General features: G+C 58.6%; 1 protein-coding gene across 1 annotated transcript in view; it reads left to right on the top strand.

The window, feature by feature from the left end:
- The first annotated feature begins 1,735 nt into the window (after positions 1–1,735).
- Positions 1,736–15,537, top strand: part of UMODL1 (uromodulin like 1) — a 66,486-nt gene continuing 52,684 nt past the window's right edge. Inside the window, exons 1-6 of the mRNA XM_042902986.1 lie at positions 1,736–2,428; positions 2,505–2,706; positions 2,975–3,143; positions 6,654–6,896; positions 14,201–14,362; positions 15,162–15,283. Of these exons, the coding sequence (XP_042758920.1) occupies positions 3,068–3,143; positions 6,654–6,896; positions 14,201–14,362; positions 15,162–15,283 (603 nt within the window). The 5' untranslated portion in view covers positions 1,736–2,428; positions 2,505–2,706; positions 2,975–3,067. The remainder of the gene's footprint in view (positions 2,429–2,504; positions 2,707–2,974; positions 3,144–6,653; positions 6,897–14,200; positions 14,363–15,161; positions 15,284–15,537) is intronic.

The raw sequence follows: 15,537 nt of genomic DNA, 5'->3' as shown, positions 1-15,537 counted from the left end.
GAGGCCGGGTGAGGCCGGGAGGCACGTTCCACCAGATAGATGGTCATTGTGAAGGCTGCGTGTTGAGCAGGATTCCGGAAAGGGGGCTGTGAGCAATGTCACCCCTCGTGTCACCCCTGCCCTAGACCACTGTGGCGAGCCCCTCTCCCCGGGGCCGCTCACACCATCCCTTGGGACGAGATTGCCGCGTCCTAGGACAGCGCTGGGGGCACATACGTTTTGGCCCGCAGGGTAACGACAGTGGTGATTTTGTGGTGGGGTCTGTCGTTCACAGGACGAGGGACCTCAGAGCCTGAGATGAGAAGGTGCCGGTGAGGTCCGTTCACCCTCTTCCTGCAGCTGGAGAGGGCAGGCGGGGGGCCCAGCTCGGGCGCCGCTCACGTCCTTGGAGACACATTCCAGGGACAGGAAGCACATCAGCATCCCGTGGGTGTGTGTGCCCGTGTATGAGCGAGCAGGCGTGTGTGTCGGCACGCGCACGTGCACACACAAGCGCGAGAGCGTGCAAGCAGGGGGCACGTCTGCACCCGCTCACGTTAGAGTGTGGGTGTGCAAGCACCTGGGAGTGCCTGCGTGCGCACAGGCAACAGGGTGAGCGTGCAAGCACCTGCACTGTACGTGCACACGCGAGTGCGAGCGAGTGTGCACGGGTGTGCGCGCGCGTGAGCTCACGTGAGTGTGAACGTGCCTGTCCACACACATGGATGCGTGCGTGTGTGCGTGTGTGCGTGTGAACGAGCGTCACAGTGCACTAGCAATCCCCCTGAGATCCCTAGTTCTTGGGCCCGGTGTTGGGCAAGATGCCGGGGTTTCCTCGCAGGGGCCTGGGGGCGGGGGCTCTTTGCCCGATGGACACGTGACCAGACCCTTCTTGAAGTCATGGGCGTGACGTCCTGGAAAGACTCCCCTCTCCCCGCCACGTTGCGGTGCGTGGTTATTTTGTCCTCAGAGCGTTTACATGGAAAAGAAGAACGTGGAAAAACCCTGCGGCCGTCATGCAGAAGAACATGCGTAAATAGTAGCTGGAAGGAAATACCTCACTGCGGATGGAGTGAAAAGGCCGCACGTGGTTTTCTGTTTGTGCTTGTAACAAAAGGAGGGTGAGGGAGGACCCAGCTCGAAACAGACGGTCACTTTTGAGAGTTTCTTAGAATCACGTGAGTTTTGATACAAAGGGAAAGCACGCTGTGACAACGCTTCGTGGACAATTCCAAATCAGCACGAAGTGCTCAGCCGGAGAGATGTCTTGACCTCGCTCAGCTCTCTTGGGGCCTCCGGCTGGGCGTTCTCCCGGTTGGAACCTTGGCCAGACCGGGAGTGATGTGCGAAGAACTCGGGCTTCAGGATTGAATCTTCCAGTCGCTGGCTGTGTGGCCTCTCTGACCCTCAGTTTCCGTATCTGTGCGATGGGAGGCAAGGGATCCACTGCATGGAGTCGCAGTTCTGAACGTGCGAGAAAATAGCACACAGGACCACTTGCCAGGTTTAGAATGTAAAGGTGTGACCGCGCCTTCCGGTTTTACAGACGCTCTCGTCCGTGACAGCGGTCACGGCTCTCAGAAATAGAAGAATATCGCAAAACAGATTCATCTCACACGTTTAAACGTTCAGGCTTTTTCATTTATCGCTGGTGCTGATTAAATCCCGTCTTTTCTCGACTATTGCGTTATAGCTCCAAGATGTACTCTTCTCGTATTGCAACTTTTTTTTTTTTTTTTTTAAATCCCAGCGGTTTCTGAGTCAATCCCGACTACCGGCTTTCTGCAGAGGGCACTGCCTTCCAAGACGCTCGCGCTGAGCCCCTCCGCTGCCTGATTGTTTCCACCTCCTCGTTGTTGTCGTTGTCCTGGAATCTGTCCTGTAACCACTAACCGCGCGAACGCGGCCGTCCGTCATCCTAGCGGTTAACCTACTGAGGATAGGAGGTGTAGCAACGGTGCTGTGGGAGTTGGGCTGGAAGGTCCCTTTCTGGAAGGCCTGGGTTGTGGTGAGAGCGCCAGGGGAATAACACCTCTGAACCCTCCGGCCAAGACGGATCTTGGTTACCTTCCCTGAGGGTCTTCCCAGCGGAACTAGTGAGGTCTTGACCTGGCGCTAACGGGCTCCAGCTTCGGTGCCAACCAGGCAGCGAAAGACGGCCTGACGGACGACGAGGACGGCCTCGCCCACGAGAAAGTACCTCGTGTGAAACTTACACGCCAAACGCACACACCGGGCGTGGCGGCCACCGAGATAAAACCTACGTCGGCCGAAGCCCCATCACCCGCTCCGTTTTTCACTCCTCTGGCTCTGTCTGCCTCACGCCCCTGTTCACGGGAGCGAACAGAATTGTGTCCTCGTGGAGATGGCTTTGTGGGGACCGTGCCGACTTTACGCCGTGAGCGGCTGTACCGCCATCTTCGTGGCGAGCCCGCCGGTGTCCGTGTTGGTGCGTCGGGGTGCTCGGTGATGAGTTACGTTCCTGCTCACCCGTGGTGGCCCACTTTGACGCTTTTCCCTTTTAGATGCTGACCGGGAACGGACGTCTCTGAGACTGCCGCTTCGCGGCCCTCAGATCACCCCCCAGGAAGAGGTCTCTGGGTTCCGGCCTATGAACATTTTTATGGCTTTGATGCGTATTGTCCAGCGGTGTGAAGGACGCTTTGCTGAATCTGATGTACCACTTTGATTTGGTGCTGTTTTCTCCTGCCAGTTTGCGACGATACGGTAAGAGAATACCTTGTGCTTGATGGAGGGAGTCAGATCTGGGTCTGAAATGTGTTTTCTGCGTAACAACGAGATGGGACCTAGCGATGCCGCCTGGCGGTTGGGTACTCACCTTTCCCGAAAGATGCAATCTGTCTGCTGCGAGAATGGGCTGTGCCACGCGGGCCCCCCGAGGGACACGGCCGCGCTGGTGGCGGGTGTTAACAAGCAGGCATAAGGGACCGTTCCCCTGGAGCACGCTCTCTGAAGCCATCGCCACCGCCAGCAGGAACAGAAGGGCCCTTTCTCCAGGCCCCGGTGGCCCAGACCGCTTTGTGTAGCCGCCCAGGAGAGGCCTAGAGCCGCACTGCCTCCGACGACCATGCTCGGGACCCTCGGGCTGGCCCTGCTGGCTCTGGTCAGCACGGTGGGCCCGAGCCAGGCCAGCGGCTTTACAGGTAAGGGCTCTGGGCTCAGCATGGGGGATGCTGGAGGAGCGGGGGGGGGGGGGGGGTGGCGGCTCCCGGGGAGGGGGTCTCGTGAGGGGGCGGCCCCACAAAGACGCATCTGCTTCGAGAGGTGGTGTCGTTTCCATTTTGCCAAACTTTCTGGTGGCCACAAAAGAGGCAGTGTGCGTGCCCCCGAGTCAGCTGGGCGTTGATGGTGTTTAAATGCAGATTCCAAGTCGGCGGGTCTGGGGTGGGGCCTGGAACTGTGCATTTCTGCTGCGGGTCCGCAGGCCACACTGACGGGTGTGTCCTTAGAGGCTCGGAATCGAAGTCTCCCGAGCCTCGGAGGGTTGGAGTCCCCTACTCGCGGGTAAGGAGAGGGAGACCCAGAGCGGTCAGGCACTCGCCGGAGGCCACCCAGCTGGCAGTGAGCTGAATTGCCACAGGTCCTGGCTCGAACCTTCTTCCCCTGCCAGGCAGGCTCCGGCTTGTGAAGTGGGCTCTTACCGCCAGGTCCCCCACTTGGGCTCCGCCAGCCCGAGTTTCCTCGGTCCACGAGGGTGCAAAGGGGCCAACGGGACAGCAAGGAGCCCAGTGAGGGCACCTGCCCCAAGCGTTTGCCGGGCACACGTTCCTGCTTGAGGCAGGTCAGGTTTTTGAAGCCCGGGATTTTGGAGCCGTGAGATGGCAAACCTTTGAAATCATTTGCTTTTGAAATCTGTCTTACTCAGCTGGGAATTCACACAGGCTCCACAGTCAACTGCGGCTTAGCACTGGTTTAAAGTTTGTTCCGCCACGAGCAGAATTTTGGGTGGTGATTTCTTTCCCTTGACTTTCCCTGCGGACTGGGTAACGTGTGAAGGCTGCAGCTCAGTCGCGGTAAGAGCGGGAGGCTCGAGAAGCTGGAAATGACCAGAGGGACTTCACGAGCCCCTCCCTCACGGTGCCTGTGGGGACCCGGGGTGGGGGGCAGAGGCTCAGTGTCACATCAGGGCTGCTCAGCCACCTGCTGTCATGTGCCACATGCTGCTGTTACAGGCGAAGTTCCATTTACTTACTTCCGGGGGGCACGGATAGTATTTGACCATGGGATGGGGTCACTGGGAGGGCGTGAAACGAGCTCAGAATCACACAACTGGTGTTCGGGGAAGCGGGTGCGAATTCGGATCTTCTGACCCCAGGATGACACTCACTCCAGCGTGATAAGGTTTCCCACCTCTGAGATTAAAACCCGGGACCCCCGACTCCCATGCTGGTGGCTCCTAGAAGGATTTACAGAACAGGGAGGAATTGTTCTAAGGTTTCTCCTCTGGACTCTGCCAAGGAACCAGGATTCAGAGGACCTGGTGTCCCCTGGGAAAGGCAAAAAACAAAACAAAACAAATAGATCCCAAATGCACTTTTGGGGGAGACGTGCGTGTGTGTGCGTGTGTGTGTGTGTGTGTGTGTGTGTGTACGCACTTTTGCGTGCAGGAAGGCTCTGCTGATGCTCAGCTGGGACCTTGTCACGACTGGATGGAGACAGCGGCTCTCTAGAGGCTGGGGAAATGTAACCTTCATTAGTGGTTGGCATCTCCTCTTTGGTTTCAGATGCAAAACAAAATCTAGAGCCACCTTGCCAAATTCTTGGTGCAGGAAGCCTCGGGCTCTGTCTTGCTCGGCACCATCACTCGGTGAGTGGCCTCTCCAGTCCCTCATCCAAGTGACATCCAAGCTCTGGGCCGTCACCTGGCCTGGGAAGCTGGTTTCTGCTGCCCAACCCCAGGTACGAGGGCCTCCCCATTCCTCTCCAAAGCGCGCTGTAACCGATCCCCTTGGGGACAAGCGGCAGCAGGTGATGTCCTTTCCCAGAGGCCCTGCCGCCCGCAGTGTCGACTGGGAGACAGCCCCTTGGCTCACGTGACTTCGGAGCGGGCTCGCCCTGGGTGCTGGGATTCAGCACCGCGTTCTGCCCAGAGTAAGGCTGCAGGCTCCCTCATCAGCCTGAGCCGGACGGCTGGCTCGGCCCCATTTCTCTCCGGGGGTCACCAGCCCCCGAAGTCTTGCTTTCTGCATGCTCGTGGGATGCTGTGAGGCCAAGGAGGGAGTCTGTCCTAGTGTTGGTGATGCAGGTTATTTCTGCTGCCATCTCGCAGCTGCTCCCAGAAGCCCAGCTTCTCACGGAGGGGTAGACGCTATAATATTGAGCGCCTCCCCTGCGGCTGCACAGTTGCACAAAGCTTAGAGCTCAGAGGTTAAGTAAGTATCTGATTCCTTCCTTCTACACGGAGGGCTCCTGAGGGCAGAGCCCCAGGCTCGCTGCTAAGCGTTAGCTCCCTGGGGTTGCCCCGACACAGCACCACAGTGCAGTCTCAAACAGTAGCGATTTAGTCCCTCCCTGCTCTGGAGGCCAGGAGTCCGAGATCAAGGCGTGCGTAGGGCTGGGTTCTCCGGAGGAATCCGCTCCATTCTCTTCCCCGCTTCCGGGGGTTTTCTGGAGACCCTGGCACCCTTGCTCGGTCGAGGTAGCGCTCCGATCTCTGCCTGCGTCCTCACGTGGCGCCCTCCCGTTTGCGTGTCTGTCTCTGTGTCCAAATTCCCCCTTTTGTGAGGACACCAGTCATCATGGATTGGGGCCACCCTACTGCAGCATAATCTCCTCTTAACTAAATATATCTGCCAAAACCTATTTCCAGAACTTCAACACATGAATTTCGGAAGGGTGGGTGGGGACACAATTCAGCCCGTAACAGTTCCTGCTACCACAGAGGCTCTGTGGGCACACGGGCGCCCCACGACCCAGGCTGGTGAAGGTAGGGGGTGCCTCGGGGTCTTGAGGACCCCACGATCGTGCAGACGGAGGGACAGGGGCCACGGGCGTCTGTGCGCAGCAAGAGGGCTCCAGGGCAGAGACACAGAGAGCGAGCCGGCAGGTGGATGTCGTCCTCCAGGGGGCGCGGTGCTCTCATCGCCCATCCGCGCTAATTTGCCACCTGTGAACTTCTCACGTGTGCTCGAAGCATCGTTTATTTACCCTTCCGCCCCATGCCAACTGTCGCTGCCATCTGGGCCTGGCGAGGGGCAGCCCTTCATGCATATTTACCGGGGGGAACGGGCGTGCGTGCGTTCCACGTGCGGCATACCCGGGGCTCGTGGAGATTCAGGGGCGATTCAGGACGCTCCAGCCCGCTGAACCAGGGGGCGCGGCGCATGAGCCCCAGAAGCCGGAGCCCCCACTCCATGTCTTCGGCGTGTGGTCCGCCCCTGGGCTGCAGGAAGCATGGATCGGACCCGGTGGCATCTCCGGGCTCTGCAGAGGGGACTGCTGGGCGTGTAGGTCCCCCTTACGCCTCGTTCCTCCCGCTTCACGCGATTGCCTGGTGGGCAGGCCCGGGGGCTGTGCCGGTGCCCGAGGTCCTGATTCCCTCGCTCTTGCAGAAGTGGAGGACTTATCCAGAACCCCTCCTAGCGAGTTGATTCCCGAATTTTCTCTGTTGTCTCCCTCCATCCCTGCCCTCCTCCCCTCCCCCCCCCCCGCAGAAAACGGCCTTTCCTTGCTGAGTTTCCAGCTGTGCAACTACACCGTGACCCGAAACGTCCAGAAAGTGGAGGCCGTCCACACGTCGCACGTGACCTACACTCCCTGCGGCGGGTGGATCCCGTGGAGGAGGTGCCCCAAGACGGTGTACAGAACTCAGTACCTGGCCGTGGACGTCCCCCAGCCCAGGAACGTGACCGACTGCTGTCGGGGTTATGAGCAGCTGGGCCTCTACTGCGTCCCGCGTGAGTCCAGGGCGCCGGCGGGTGGGGGGAGGAGGGAGGGGCGGCTCCCTTGTCCTCTCCCCGGGACTGCTGATGACACTCAGGACGGTCGCTGTGCACACCGTTAGCCCTGAACCTACTAGGTCCTTCTGGAACAATGGTCCCCAAGCTGAACCTACTAGGTCCTTCTGGAACAATGGTCCCCAAGCTGAACCTACTAGGTCCTTCTGGAACAATGGTCCCCAAGCTGAACCTACTAGGTCCTTCTGGAACAATGGTCCCCAAGCTGAACCTACTAGGTCCTTCTGGAACAGTGGTCCCCAAGCTGAACCTACTAGGTCCTTCTGGAACAGTGGTCCCCAAGCTGAACCTACTAGGTCCTTCTGGAACAGTGGTCCCCAAGCTGAACCTACTAGGTCCTTCTGGAACAGTGGTCCCCAAGCTGAACCTACTAGGTCCTTCTGGAACAATGGTCCCCAAGCTGAACCTACTAGGTCCTTCTGGAACAATGGTCCCCAAGCTGAACCTACTAGGTCCTTCTGGAACAGTGGTCCCCAAGCTGAACCTACTAGGTCCTTCTGGAACAATGGTCCCCAAGCTGAACCTACTAGGTCCTTCTGGAACAATGGTCCCCAAGCTGGGGCGTGCATCAGGATTGTCTGGATGGCTCGTCCACCCCACAGATTTTGGAACCCGTGGGTCGGGGTGGAGTACAAGTTCCCAGGTGGTACCGATGCTCCCTGGGGACCCCGCTTTGAGAACTTCTGTTTGGGCGCAGTGGCTCTCAGGCCTGCTGCACATCAAAGGCCCCTGGGCAGCTTTAGAAACGCTGATGGCTGGGTCCAGTCCTCAGAGATTGTTATAGAGTTGGTCTGGGGCATCGCTGGGGCATTGGAATTTTTTTTTTTAAAGCTCTCGATCAATTTGAACACGTAGCTGAGTTTGAGAACCAGCACTGCAGATGTCCTCTATATTGACAGCCAATCTTTTCTTTTTAACTTTTTTCAATGTTTATTTATTTTTAAGAGGGAAAGAGAGAGACAGAGTGTGAGTGGGTGAGGGGCAGAGAGAGAGGGAGACATAGAATCGGAGGCAGGCTCCAGGCTTGGAACCATCAGCACGGAGCCTGATGTGGGGCTCAAACCCATGAACCGTGAGATCATGACCTGAGCCGAAGTCAGACGCTTAACCGGCTGAGCCTCCCCGAGGCGTCCCCGGCTTTTTAAAAATTTTTTAATGTTTATTTATTTTTGAGAGAGAGAGGGCAATCTTTTGTTTTTAAAAGTTGCAGTGGAATGCTTTCTTTAACTGAAATCCTAATCCGAGCCTCCATGTGTGAAAGAGACAGAAAGGTCCCCTCGGCCCCTCTCACCCCCTGGGACCCCCAAGTCCTCCTCCTTCCTCAGGGCTGTTGGGAAGATGCTTGGGGCAGTTACCAGGGCGCGCTGTGTGGCTGTGTCCCGCCACTGTCTGAGCCCTCCTGACACGGAGGGAACGTTCCAGAAGACCTCTTCCAGGTGAAAGGATGCAGGTGTGTGTGCATGGGTGGGTGGCGGTGGCTGTTACATTTGAGTCAGTACCAGATCTAAATGAGTTTCTGAGCCTCATAAGGTCTCCCTGGCCCCACCCAGTCAGGGAGGGGAGGTAGGAAGGATGTGGCTCCAGTGAGTTCCGAGGGGCCACCCCAAGGCATGAGGTCTGCCGCCTCCAGCGGGCACCCAGCGGCAGTCTAGGGGGTCTGGGAGGGGCACCCCACGTGACCCACCCCCAGGGCCCATGGCCAGGATGGCAGCGGGCTGGGGCCTGGACGCTGCACCCAGGGGCACCGGCCCCCTCCCCACCCAGGGGCTGTAGGACGTAGTTGGGGCAGCCCTTCCAGAAGGCTGCGTGGGCTTGGCTCCCTGAGTCATGCCGAGCACGCCGTTCTCAGGTCGCCCGAAGCAACCCCACGGGCATGGCTGATGCTTGCCCACCATCACCACGCTGCCACCACCAATAAAAACCAGGTGGGGATGTATGACCCCTGGCTGTTCCCACTGGCGCCCTAAAGAGTCCCCTGGTGTCCTGCCCAGGTGCTGGATCTGGGGAGTCCCTTCCCGTGCGACACTGGCCCGTTTTCCGCTTTCACTGTCTTCCGGGGCCACGTGCACGAAGGGAGCCCCGCGGGGAGCACCTCTCTTCCTGGGGGTGGTGGGGGACCCAGTGTGGGTACCTTGGCACGGAGGCTCAGGACCCGGTTAGGTAGCGGGTGGGTGCAGCCCTGCTCTGACCATTTTCACCAGGGAAGGCCACACTCTTCCCACCTGCTCGCTGTTGTAAGATCACTCGACTAGTGAGGTCACCTGTCCGGGGCCGGAGGAGGCCCCCTCCCAGCCCCCGTCCTGCTGACTGGTGTTTTCTGTGCGGCTGCTTGCCGAGGGAGGGCTGGTGTCCCCTCCCCACCACCTGCTGTCCATCTGTCTTGCCTTCGACAAGCCAGCCCCCAGGAAATGCCTCTCGTGGGACATCAACCCCACTTTTGGAGTCTCGGCGCCTTTAACTGGGAACTCACCAGGTGTGGAGAGGGCCAGAACATTCTAGTTAGAGAGTCCCACGGGCAGGGCTCTCTGGGAAGCTGCAGGTAATGGCGGGGCTGTGGCGGGGGACACACGGGGAGAGGGACGAGGAGGATTCCCTGCCGGGTTGACCAGCAAACCCTGGGGCGGCGGGTGACAGATTACTCCAGACCCCTGAAGCAGAGAAATGAGAGGGCGAGGGGGCCAAGCGCTCTAGGGGTGACGCCCCGAGCAAAGCTCTTCTCCGGTTTTTGCCGAGAATCTTACCAGTACATTTCAAGGGGTGCAGGGGAAAGGGACGCACAGTTTCCAAAGCAGGGACAAAGCATACTCCTAAGTGATCCAGGGCAACTGTGCGATCAGGGTAGTGATGTGCAGGCAGCGAGGGGAATGTGACGGGGGCGGTGTATACGTCATAGGAAGGGGGCTGTTTTGCTGCTTTCGATTAAGCATTTACAGGGTGAGAAAACATGTTGCCCCACAGGCTGCTTCCAGCCTTGACCTTTCAAAGGAGACCCGTTTTCCTGGTCTGCTTTGCTGCTTCTCAGCCAGCCAGCCGTCTCCCGGGCTACAAACTTTCCCGCCTTAAATCTTAGCCGGCCAGGCTCTATAGGCCTCCACAGTTCCCCTGAGGACTAGAGGCCCCTCAGAGGTGACTGAGTGCGGTTGGGGTCCCCCTGGGCCTTCAAGGCATCATTCCAGCAGCAGTGTAGAGAGGAGGCGGTCAGGAGCCTGAAAGGAAGGAGAAGGGGAAGAGGGCCTTCCGTGAGTGTGTCCTTTGTGACAGGCCAGCCGGGCAGATTCCTGGTCACCAATGGCCAGGAGCATTGCCTTTATGCAGAAGGAGTCACAGACGGGGGAGGCAGGTGACTTGACCGAGGTGGCATGGACTTGGGCTTTGGGCTCCCCACCCCCCCGTTAGATTGGAGGAAGGGGCCGTGGTGGTGGTGGTGGGGGTCAACATGGCAGGTGCAGGTGGAGGGGGGCGGACGCTGAGCTCGGGCCTCTTCCCCAGGAAGGCCCCTGTGTGGTGCCAGGGCCTGGTGCCACCCCGCAGCTGGCTGTGCGAGCACCGTGACCTTCTCCACGCTTGCTCGGCTCCTTGGATCAAAGTTGGTCCAGAGGTGCCTGGTGACAGGCTGGTTCTTCAGAACAAGTCTCTCTAAGTGACCCGGGAGCCCCGCTGGTTATTTGCACAGAACAAGGCAGGGCCAGTGCCTGTGTTAGCCGGGGGCGGGGGGGAGGGCAGCCTGGGAACTTGGGGAGGACACGCAGGCAGAAGGTAGTTCCCTCTGAGTGCGGGCTGACTTGCATCTTCGCAAAGGGCTGGGAGTCCTACCCCCAGGCCGCGGCGAAACCTCAGACCTGCCTGCTTCTGTCCCCTCCCACCCAGCACCCGACCATCTAGAAAGGGAAGGCAGGTAGAGTACACGGGCGATGTTCCCTTCAGTCTACATGACTTTTCCCGTTATTTCTTTTAAGTCCAGCACCGGGGAGGCAACGATAGGTCCCGCGTGATTTTACTTCAATGCAATTGTTAACACAATTACGACAGTGAATACACGAGCCGCGCAGGAAATCTGGAAACAGAAAAGAACAAAGAGAAATTAGCATTAGCCCACTGCCCACAAATGACCACCATCAATATTCTCTTGGAGTCTTCATTCGGGGCAGACATTCTAGAAAAGCATGGTCACCCTGGCCGAGACTTTTCGTACTGTGCTCTTACCGCTTAGCAATGTATCTGGAACATCTGTCCTGTCAATAAGTATTATGCCGCAGCATGACTTAATGGCCACATGGCATTGCCTCATATGGACGGATGTATCAGCACTTACTAAGCAAGCCCCTGCCACTCCACGTCTCGTTGTTTCCAGCTCTTTATTATAAAGAACGCCGTGATGAGTATCATATGCTACAAACAGTGCTGTGGACCGATGCGTGACTCACTCATGATGAATTCCTGGGAGCGTCTCCACCGATGCTCGCCAACTGCAGAGACGGCCCCGGTTCCCGCAGGCTCACGGGAAAGCCCAGGACCCCAGGGGGCCGGGAGCCTCCCCAGGCTGACGACCAGGACCCCTTTGGGGAAGGAGGTCTCCGAGGAAGGAGGCCGGGCGGGACGATTATTCCAGAGCCGATCGGATTCCGAGCCCTGGGGAGAGCTTCAGTGCCGCTGCCCAGACGGAAAGCTCCGGGCTGGCTCGTTGAACTGTAACTAACCCCGGGTTGCCAGGCACTGGACAGTCCTGTTTCATTGTTTGTGTTGAGTTAGTGGAAGGAGAAGCAGATTTTTGACTTTCCCCCAAGTTCGAATTGTTGAGTGTTCTCTTGGGCTCTCAGCAAGCCGTCCAGCTCTGAGGACGGGGGGTGGGGTGGGGGGCAGCGGCAGCCCATTTACGATGGACTTCAACTTGAAGCCACTTCTGTTGAGATCAGGCAGCCATTTTGGGGAGCCGGTTTTTCTTGGTGGCCCCTATTTTCTTTCCATGTAAATAAACCTCTTAGTTTAGGATAGCTGCAGATTTACAGAGAGGGTGGCAAGACAGTAGACAGATCCCGCACAGCCGCCCCAGCTCCCCTGATGGTAGCGTCTTTCGTTACCATGGTGCATTTGTCCCAACGCAGGAACCAACACTGAGCATCGCTGTTAATTCAACGTCACGCTGTTTTTTGGATTTTGCTTTTTTAAAAAAAATTTTTTTAACGTTTATTTATTTTTGAGAGAGGGAGAGACAGAGACAGAGTACAAGCGGGGGAGGGGCAGAGAGAGAGAGAGGGAGACATAGAGTCTGAAGCAGGTTCCAGACACAGAACCCGACGCGGGGCTCGAACCCACAAACCGTGAGATCGTAACCTGAGCCGAAGTCAGATGCTTAACTGACTGAGCCACCCAGGCACCCCGGATTTTCCTTTATTTAAATTATTTTTATATTTTTTTTACATTATTTTTGAGAGAGAGAGCACAGCAGAAGAGGAACAGAGAGAGAGGGAGACACAGAATCCGAAGCAGGCTCCAGGCTCTGAGCTGTCAGCACAGAGCCGGACGCGGGGCTCGAACTCTCGAGCTGTGAGATCATGACCTGAGCGAAGTCGGACGCCCAACCGACTGAGCCACCCAGGTGCCCCGGATTTTATTTTTTAACCTGATGTCATTTTTCTGTCCCGGGAGCTCATCTTACATTTAATCTCCTGTCTCCTTAGCCTTGAGAGCGTTAGTTTTTACCATGGGACAGAAAACAATGGACTTGAGGTCCTTGAACAGTGGCGCTACAGGGATGCTGTTATTCCCAGCCCAGCGAGGACCTCAGGCTGCGCCACAGGCCCACCCTCCATGCCCCCAAAGCCAGACCCGGCGTGGCAGTGCCTCCAGGACTTTAGACATCAGAACAGCCACCCGGAGCCTGGGAAGCGGCGAGGGAGCCAGGGACAGCGTGGAAAGGAAAAATGGTGTTGAGAGCGAACTTCGAGCCCTTGCTCAGCAGCGTGGGTCCGGCAGCAGGCGGCGGCCTGGCTCCGTGAGAAGAGCAAACACAGACTCTCCTCTGGGCAGTTTTTGCTTTCTCTTCCCCTCCTTGGCTGGCACAGCCACCCCGGGTGATGGGCTCCCACGCAAGGAGGGGCCGCCACCTCCCTTCTGTCCGTGGAGCATCCTGCGGAGACCGCCGGGGAGTCCCGAGGGCTGTCCCTGGGACTGCAGCCCCTCTGGCTTCCCTTCCACGTGGGACCCCACGCGTCTCCCAGGGGCTAACCTTCCCCTTTGCGGAGCCTGGTTACCCGCTGGCCTTCTCTGCTCTCCCTGGAGCCCAGAGGGCCCAGAGCTGCACTTCCAAAGGCCCGGCGGGGTGCAGGGCCTTAGATGAATCTGGGCAGAGCCGGGGGGGCCTGTGTGACAGCAAGGTAGCTGGAGCCCTCATCCCCGGGGCGGGAGACAGGAAGGCTGTGATCACACGGGCCTCTCCTCAGACACCTGCACCGGGGTCGCACCTTCTTGTGCCCCTCCCTGCCGCCTCCAGCCTCCTTGGTCCCCAGCTGCACCTCTGGTGTGCGGCCCCGTGAGCTGTGGCGGGTCCTGCCACAGGAGTGTCCCCAGCACAGCGCCTCCCTTGAGGGCAGCACCCTGGCTCCACTGGGGTCAGGTTCTCTGCCCTGCTCTTGAGTTTTCTATCATCCTGAGCACCAGCACCTTGACTCCTGGTCAGTCCCCTCGAGCCCCCAGATTCTCCAGGAGTTTCACCACGTCTCAGTCTTCAAAGGCCCAGCGTGTCTCCTCTACTCCTGGGCCGAGTTTCCACAGGTCTATGTGCGTACTGGCCTCCGCCCCCTGGAATCCCAGTGTCCTGAAGGTGGGGACTTGGCCTCCGGCCCACTGCTGGATCCTGGGCACCTAGCCCATGCCCGGCACATAGTAGTTGCTAAGTAAATGTCGAGTGAGTGAGTGAGTGCGTGAGCCACTGGGACACAGAGCAGCAAGGGGGCCTCTAGAGGGGCGGTGCAGCCCCTGCACTTGGCCTAGAAAGGAGACCCCCAGGGTGCCAGTGGACACTGTCCTCCTTCCGGGAAAGATGGTTAGACTATGTTAAAGTCAGAGCGAGCGGCCCTCGGTGGTGGCTCTGCAGGATGTGGTGAGGCGATGCCCAGCCCAGGACACGGCCCTCGAGTGGGTCACGCTGTGCGTCTCCGGGAACCGCGGGTCGCATCCGGTGCCCGGGGGGCCCGGACGCCGTGCCCGCTGCCAACGTCACTGATGGCTGATCACTTTTCCTCCAGCCCTGAATCGGTCCAGGGAGTTTGCCTCGAGACCCGGGGTCTGCCCCGCGGGGGGGCCAGGAGCACCCGCCTCGTCGTGCACGCTGGACACAGACTGCCCCGGGCTTCAGAAGTGCTGCGTCTCCCCCCGGGGCCACCACTGTGTGGCTCCCGCTCCCCGAGGTAGGGTCGAAGCTCTGGTCTGGGTGAGCCCGCAGCCCTGTGCACGGGCCACGTTCTGCTCCCGGGCAGTGTCTTTGTCCAAACCCGGCCGCTGAAGTCTCAGGCGGGGAGAGCTCACAGGCGCCCCGGGGAGGGAGGATATTCCCGCAAGAGCAGTGACCCCGATCTCCCGAGTGTGCCCGAGGCAGCCCGGGGGCCAGGGACGGTACTCGCCGGCAGCTGGGCTGCGTCCCGGTGCAGAGGCGCAAGGCTGGTGGCAGGTGGCTCCCACAGCACCCCAGGGACCCAGGACGCTGTCGGAGCATTGGTTTCGCGGGTGTGTGGCCCGGCCCTCAGCACACACCTGTCGGATCTGGAAAGCTCTGCTCTCCCCCGTAGGCTGCCCCCAGGGGAACGGGCTGGTCAAGGCTCAGAACTAGGGAAACATATATAAATAATGCGTACGTGTCATACGTAACGTATGTCATAGTATCAGTAAAATATGTACTATCTTCGTGTGGTTATGTGGTAACAGGTATACATAGTATAAAATAGTATCTGTGTGTGTGGATTATGCTGTTACACTGCATACATGAGCGTAAATATCACACATACTATATACCGCATACCTAGCGCACGTGTGTAATAATAACCTCCATGGTATACGTAGGATTACGTATATTACAGCGTAAGAGAAGTGAGCTCAGCAGGTGGGGAAAGCGTCCCACACTGTCCCTGGCAGCAGATTTCTTTCTCTGGGGCTCCGTCGGCCCCGGCCTGCCCCCAGGCCTGCGGCTCACCGGCGTGTGCCCTCACGCAGCTCCAGAGAGGGACCCGGTGACCTTCTGGTACGACGTGACCGTCCTGGTGAAAATGGCCTTCAAGGAGCTGGAGGAGGTGGACCCCAGGCTGCTGAATCACATGCGGCTTCTGTACTCCATGGTAGGTGGGGGCACAGAGAGCCTGGTCGGGGCTCCTTTCCAGGGCAGGCGGCCCGGGCTGACACAGGTGGAGACACTGGGTGGGAACCGAGGGTCGCGGAAGGTCCCGCCGGTGACCCTGGAATGGCTGGCTCAGAACCGAATGTGAATTCTTAAGTTTTGTTTTTAAGTTTTTTTTTTTTTTTAACGTTTATTTATTTTTGAGAGAGACAAAGGCACAGTGTGAGCGGGGGAGGGGCAGAGAGAGCGGGAGAC

The sequence above is a fragment of the Panthera leo genome, chromosome C2 (genome assembly GCF_018350215.1).
Source record: "Panthera leo isolate Ple1 chromosome C2, P.leo_Ple1_pat1.1, whole genome shotgun sequence".
Lineage (NCBI taxonomy): Eukaryota > Metazoa > Chordata > Mammalia > Carnivora > Felidae > Panthera > Panthera leo.
This window is presented reverse-complemented; position numbering and strand designations above follow the sequence as displayed.